The 6,312-nt window shown below is 29.0% G+C and overlaps 2 protein-coding genes across 2 annotated transcripts; one reads left to right on the top strand and one right to left on the bottom strand.

Moving 5' to 3' along the window:
- The first annotated feature begins 1,385 nt into the window (after positions 1–1,385).
- LOC114173047 (CASP-like protein 7) lies at positions 1,386–4,048 on the top strand. Its single transcript, XM_028057243.2, has 3 exons — positions 1,386–1,687; positions 2,270–2,393; positions 3,608–4,048. The coding sequence occupies exons 1-3, from the start codon at positions 1,467–1,469 to the stop codon at positions 3,821–3,823; spliced, it is 561 nt and encodes a 186-aa protein (XP_027913044.1). The 5' UTR covers positions 1,386–1,466; the 3' UTR covers positions 3,824–4,048.
- PNSL2 (PsbQ-like 2) lies at positions 3,998–4,886 on the bottom strand. The gene is made up of 2 exons (XM_028057242.2): positions 4,355–4,886; positions 3,998–4,265 (listed from the first exon to the last, which is right to left on the bottom strand). Exons 1-2 carry the CDS (start codon positions 4,850–4,852, stop codon positions 4,167–4,169), a joined length of 597 nt encoding a protein of 198 aa, XP_027913043.1. The 5' UTR covers positions 4,853–4,886; the 3' UTR covers positions 3,998–4,166.
- Between the last annotated feature and the right edge of the window lie 1,426 nt (positions 4,887–6,312).

The following is a 6,312-nucleotide window of genomic DNA, read 5'->3' as shown; positions in this document are numbered from 1 at the left end:
TTTAAAAATATGATAAACATAATAATAAAAAATTAATTTGTTACTGAAATTCTAAAGGAACATATAATTTTTTTTCTTAAAATTAAGACAGATAAAAAGAAAGGAGAGAGTGTCAACATATAACAAAATTAAACCTCCCAAAACATTGTTTCCCTCTTCTGTCTTGTACATTGAATATCATGTATATATATCATCCATTTTTTTTTCTTATGTATTAATTTTGTGGATCACTCTTGGTTATTCATATGGATAAAGTAGGGTTAAAAATTTGTAGATGACAATTAAGTAATAGCAGTTGAAAAATGCCATTACAATTTATAACCTTTTCATGTCACCATGCAATGCATGACACAAATTGATCATTTAAGCATTGTTTGGTTATAAATTTAGATTAGGCAAGTATTGGTTGATAGCAACATGGAGTATAATAATTTCATCAATAACATGATATTATTTAAACATCCAACATGTAGTACTATGAAACAAAACATGAAATGAACCGTTTAAGAGCTTTGTCTAATGAAGCTAGAGTTGTTGATATATATATATATATATATATAAACATTCCTAAGTATAGATCTTGATGGTTTTATATATGATAATTCTATCCAATAGCATGTTACTAAGTAAACACCCAATAAATGATTTAGGGCATTATTTAACGAGCTATTTGCCTATAAATTAGAGTTGGAAGAAACTAATATGAATGAGTCACAGTGTACTGAATCCACCAAATGTTTATTTTTTCCATATTTTATTTTCAATTGTTTTTAAAGATCCGTTGTTACTTTTGAAGATTTTGTTAGTTAATCCTTTTAAACTAGTTTTTTTTTTTAATTTTCAGTTCTTATCAACTTTGAGTAAATCTCAAGCCACTAATTATTTATATTTAATTTTATTATAATATAATAATAATAATAATAACAATGGTTTTATTATTTTTTATTATTATAAAAAAATTGTATTAATACCAACTAAAGTTATACTTCTCTGTACACATTTTCACTTTTTATCATGTAACATCATATTTTCACAAATCAAGAACCTCACTTATTTCTTATTTTGACTCTCTTTTTCTTTTGTCTCACTTTTTTCGTTATACCCAAAGATGGCAAATTAAATCTCACTAACCACATGTCATCAATCAACAATAACCAATCAAATGTCGTACTGTTGTAGTCGATGAGTGCTTTATGCTTGTAAATGGAGCAGTTCATCTTTAGCTTTTATTATTTGGAACAAGTACGAAGCAGGTGAATTAGTGGATAATTTCATTCCACTGCACGTATGCAACATTATTCACCATACTTTCGACACCTGGTACTTCCCAAACCTAATACAAATTTGACATGGCTGTTCTACTCCTATATAAATGCCTGTTTTAGATACCTGTGGTTTCAATAAGGAGCACCATAGTTTTGAGGCAAAGTGTGTGCTAAGAGAGAAAACTTTAAATTGGAAGAGAAATGAAGGGGAGTTCAATTGAAGTTGGAGAAGCCATAAAGGGTGCATCCCCAAGAAAAGGGGTGAGAAGAGGGTTATCTATAATGGACTTTGTTTTGAGAATTGTTGCAGCTGTTGCAACCCTAGGTGCTGCATTGGCCATGGCAACTACCAATGAGACCCTTCCATTTGCCACACAATTCATCAAATTCAGAGCTCAATTTGATGACCTTCCCTCACTTGTGTAAGTTTGTGTTTAGTTTCAACTAATTTAAATCAAGTTGAAGAAACTTGTATAACATATTAAGCAAATCTTTACATGTTTTACCTTTTTTAATTTAATAAATAAATTTTAAACCTAACTTAATTTCACAAAATCGATTTATGAGGTAGAATTTGTATCCAGTTATATACTATGAAACTGTTTTATTTTTATTCCATGTGGAATCTCCAACACAGAACGTGAAACTAAACATTAATGAATAGTTCAATAACAATTTGATAGCAGATGACATGTTATACTTGACAAACAACAAATTTTTCGATAATGGATGATACAATAAGTTAAACAAAATAACAATCTTAATATGATAAACTTTAACTCATAACTTTAATATTATATTAAAAAATAAACTTTAAATTTAATCTTATAAAATCAGTTTATCTTCTGTCACTAGGCCATAATATAAACTACTTTTAAATTAAAATCACTACTTTTTTATATGTTCATCTTCAGAAGTGATTTTTGTGTATCTGAAATGATGTGATTGAGTTGTTAGAAAAAGGGTGTCTAATAAATTGGATGTTTGTGAACATGCAAATCCAGGTTTTTTGTGATGGGCAACTCTGTTGTTTGTGGCTATCTTGTGCTTTCACTTGTTCCATCTATCTTCCACATAGTGAGGAGCACTGCAGTGAAAAGTAGAATTCTCCTTGTTGCTTTTGACACGGTAAACAAACAGATTCTCCCTATAATACCAAGGCAAATTTTTGGATGTGATAGCTGGAAGTTTTTCATAATTAATACATCATGTTTAGTTTGAATTCACTTTTTCTTTTCAAGGGAAATCTTTTCTTTATAATCATCCAAAGTTTATGATATTTTTTTAGTTTCATTAAATTTTAAGTTTCATAAATTTTAGTATTTTAATTAAATTTTTGTTAATATCTTTTATACTAAATACTTAAAATTTTATATTTTTTAAATAAATTTTTACTTTTATTTTTTTCGTTAACTAAGTGACATTATTTTATTTTATCATCGTATTTCTTCTCTCTACATGTTAAGAGATGTAAAAAAAAAATAACGAAAACAATATTACAATTATGTCATTCTGAAAAAATAATAAAAGTTTAATTAAAAAATATTAAAAAAATGAATACTTGAATAAAAATAATTTAAAATACTTAAATTTATGATAAAATTTAAAATTTAAAATACTTTTTTATTTTATATTTTGTTTCTAAAGTAGATTAAAAAAATAAGGCAAATTAAAATATAAAATAGTTTTAATATATTGTCAACCGTGTAAAGAGTTTTTACAATATTATTCAAACACGAATTCACATGTAACATATTTTTAATCTATAATAAAAATCCTGAAAAAATCATACTTATCTTGAATTTTAATTGATTAATGGTATAAAGTTTTTGTATTATACACATATCCTAATTTTGTTATTATGCATTACTCTAAGTTTTACACCATCAAGAAATCATTATGAGTATAGCTTTTAAAATGATTATGGTAAAAAGCCAATAAATAGTATTAAACATACTATAAATGGGTTTTATAGTATACAAGTTATAAGTTATATATTTTCTCGTGTGAAAGTTAAACTCAATAAAAACATATCCTATAATTAGAACCTTAAAACAAAGACACTTGATGCTGTATCAATATTATCTGATATATATATTTATTAAATGGTGGTTAATTGCCAAAAGTAATATTTTTGTATTTGCAATTGGTCTGCATCACGTTGCAAGAAAACGAGTTAATGTATAAACTAGTGTCATCGATCATTTTCCACTTAGTTAAAGTAAATAATGTCTGATAACTTAGCTACACGAACCTATGATGCTTCATTTTTAATGATGTTATAGCTCCTTGGTCCTTATCTTTAACATTGTTGATGATGTTTTGGTTAATGTTGTAAAAAGGTAATGCTGGGTCTGATCACAGCCGCAGCCTCTGCAGCAACATCGATAGTGTACATAGCACACAATGGAAACACAGGTGCCAATTGGTTTGCGATCTGCCAACAATACAACAACTTCTGTCAACGCATTTCGGGTTCTCTCATTGGCTCTTACATTGCTGTTGCTCTCTTCACAATACTAATCATCCTATCAGTTGTTGCAATTTCTCGAAACTGATTGTTTTATGCCCTTTTTTTCATATAACTTAGTTCGAAGGAAAGAAAGAAAATTCGTCTTCATGAACAATTTTCTAGTGTGCATTTGTGGTTTGATATCCAAGTGTGAAAATGTTGTTGAAGTTGTGGTTTCTGGGTGTAATATGTGTAACAGCAGAGTATGATTGACATTGCCTTTGTGTTAAATTTGAAATACTTGGAAGTTGCATATTTATTCTTAATGAAACATGTACATAAAATATATATATTAAAAAAGAAAAAAAAAAAAAGAGTAACAAGAGGTTTTATACCAGAAAAATCAGAATTTCGAATACTGATATATACCCTGCAGCTTCGTCCTTGTGCTATGTTAGTATGGCCACAAGTTCATCTATTGACTTCAATGTCTTCTCGTAGTATACGTACGATTCATACACCTTTGGCGTCCGAACATAGCGATCAAACTGAACAAAATTCAAACAGAAAACATTAACAGTGACATAGTTCTTCAAGTCATTGACAGTGACACAGTAACACAGTAACAAGAGTGTACCTCTTCAAAGTTGTCGATCAACTCATTAGCAGTTCTGACATAGTCTTTGCGACGATTCTGAGGACAGGTGGAGAAAGCAGTTCTCAAATCCTGGTCAAGGTAGGCCTGTTTGATGCGTATGTAGAACATGATATACCTCCAAGACAGAGTCTCCAGAGGCTCCCTCATGTCGTGGAGGCCTTCAGCGGTCTGCTTTATGCGGGCCACCGCGTCTTCCGGGGAAAGCCCGGGCCCGAAGAAGTGCTCCCAGAGGAAGGAGCGGGTGCCCCAGTTCTGGGCCAGGGCTTGTTGTTCGGTGCCGCCATGCACTGCTACCACGGCTGTTGAAGTGGCGAGGAATGTGGAGATGAGGTTCCTTCTGTTGGTGCCGGTGTGGGGGAGAGGGGTGGAAGTGGCGGTGGTTGTGGTGGTGGTGGTGGCGGCGGTGGAGGAGGACTTTTTGCGGTGGGTTTTGATGTGGGCGTGGAGGAGTGTGGTGGCGTGGGTGAAGCTGGACATTGTTTGTGTTTGGATAACGTGGTTTGGGGACGTAGGTGATGTTTGAGGGAGTGAGGTTTGAGTGGTGGGAAGGGAAATTTTGGAATCTGAGGTTTCGGGCAGGGGGTAGGCTAACCGTTCTGACCGTGCTGACCGCTGTAAAGTTTGATGATTTGATGTGCCATGCCCATGCGGAATATTTATCTTCTTGAGATGTGGAACAGGTACATGTTTCATTCTTTCTTTTATTTTATTTTATTTTAATTTCACTTATAAAGAAATGTTATCTTAATTCAAGTTTTGGACTTCTGAGTTTGTTGATTTTATTAAAACTATTATGAGACCCGTGTCTACGCACGGGTTCTTTTTATTTTTTTATAATTTAGATTAAGAAAACTAATATTTTTATTGTTATAGTGGAGTAAATTATTTATTTATATTGTTATATTTTATAATTATAATTATATATATATATATATGATATTTAAATAATAAAATAAAATTAATTAAGAGTATATAGAAGTTAATGTTAAAATTTTAAATAGAAGTACATCTAGTAAGATTAAAAGAGAAATAATATCGAAAAATATTGACTTATGAAATAAGAAAAAAAAGTTAAACTTAAATTATTTTAAATAAAAAGTAACATATAAATATGAATAAAGTGCTGTGAAATGTAATTTTATTAAAAATTTAACATGAATTCAAGTTTTTAAAAAATATATAAGATATTGTTATCAATGTAGACATTGTGAGTTAATTGTTCAATGTATAGAGTTAGTTGTTATATATTATATTAAAATAACTTGAATATGTATATATCGTTGTTAAAATAAAATGTAGATATATTGTGAACTTTGATTCTGTGCAAAAGTATTATCCACATATGAATAATCAACTTAAAGAAAAATGAAAAAATGCAAACATATTGTAAGATGATATGGTTCCTATTAAAAAAAGTTAGAGTAACCTCAAATTGATGCTAAAATTTTAAAATACATACAGGTGTTGTTATCAACACAGACATTGAATTTATAATAAAAGTTAAATATAATACACTAAATATAAAAGTATTATAGTAATTAATTTTGTTTTTAATATTGAATAAATAATAATAGATAAAAGATAAAATATAAAATGGTCTCGATATTTTAAATAAATTTTAACAATTACATAAAAATGTGTTTAGAAGGGTGTTCTCGACATTTTCAAAATTTTATTCATAATTAAATTTCAATCATAATAGTTCGGTTTTAAGTAATAACCAAACATAAAAAATACAACATGAAATTAATGTTAGAACGTAACAGTCAAATACAAAGTTTAAATTAAAAGTTTAACTCTCATATCAATTCAGATTGACGACTTATAAAAGTATTTAAACTAATAATAATAATAATAATAATAATGTTAATATCAACGTTAATGCTAATAATGATAATAATAATAATAATAATAATGTTAAGGTCAATGCTAATAAT

Source organism: Vigna unguiculata, chromosome 2 (genome assembly GCF_037176805.1).
Source record: "Vigna unguiculata cultivar grain cowpea cultivar isolate G323 ecotype 2 chromosome 2, ASM3717680v1, whole genome shotgun sequence".
NCBI classification, from domain to species: Eukaryota; Viridiplantae; Streptophyta; class Magnoliopsida; order Fabales; family Fabaceae; genus Vigna; species Vigna unguiculata.
The sequence above is the reverse complement of the archived record's forward strand: the minus strand, read 5'-3'. Positions and strand labels throughout refer to the sequence as shown.

Coding starts and splice junctions, on each gene's coding strand:
- LOC114173047 (XM_028057243.2), top strand. CDS start 1,467: ATGAAGGGGAGTTCAATTGAAGTTGGAGAAGCCATAAAGGGTGCATCC. Junction 1,688..2,269: donor GATGACCTTCCCTCACTTGT/GTAAGTTTGTGT, acceptor ATGCAAATCCAG/GTTTTTTGTGATGGGCAACT. Junction 2,394..3,607: donor TCCTTGTTGCTTTTGACACG/GTAAACAAACAG, acceptor TGTTGTAAAAAG/GTAATGCTGGGTCTGATCAC.
- PNSL2 (XM_028057242.2), bottom strand. CDS start 4,852: ATGTCCAGCTTCACCCACGCCACCACACTCCTCCACGCCCACATCAAA. Junction 4,266..4,354: donor TGATCGACAACTTTGAAGAG/GTACACTCTTGT, acceptor AATTTTGTTCAG/TTTGATCGCTATGTTCGGAC.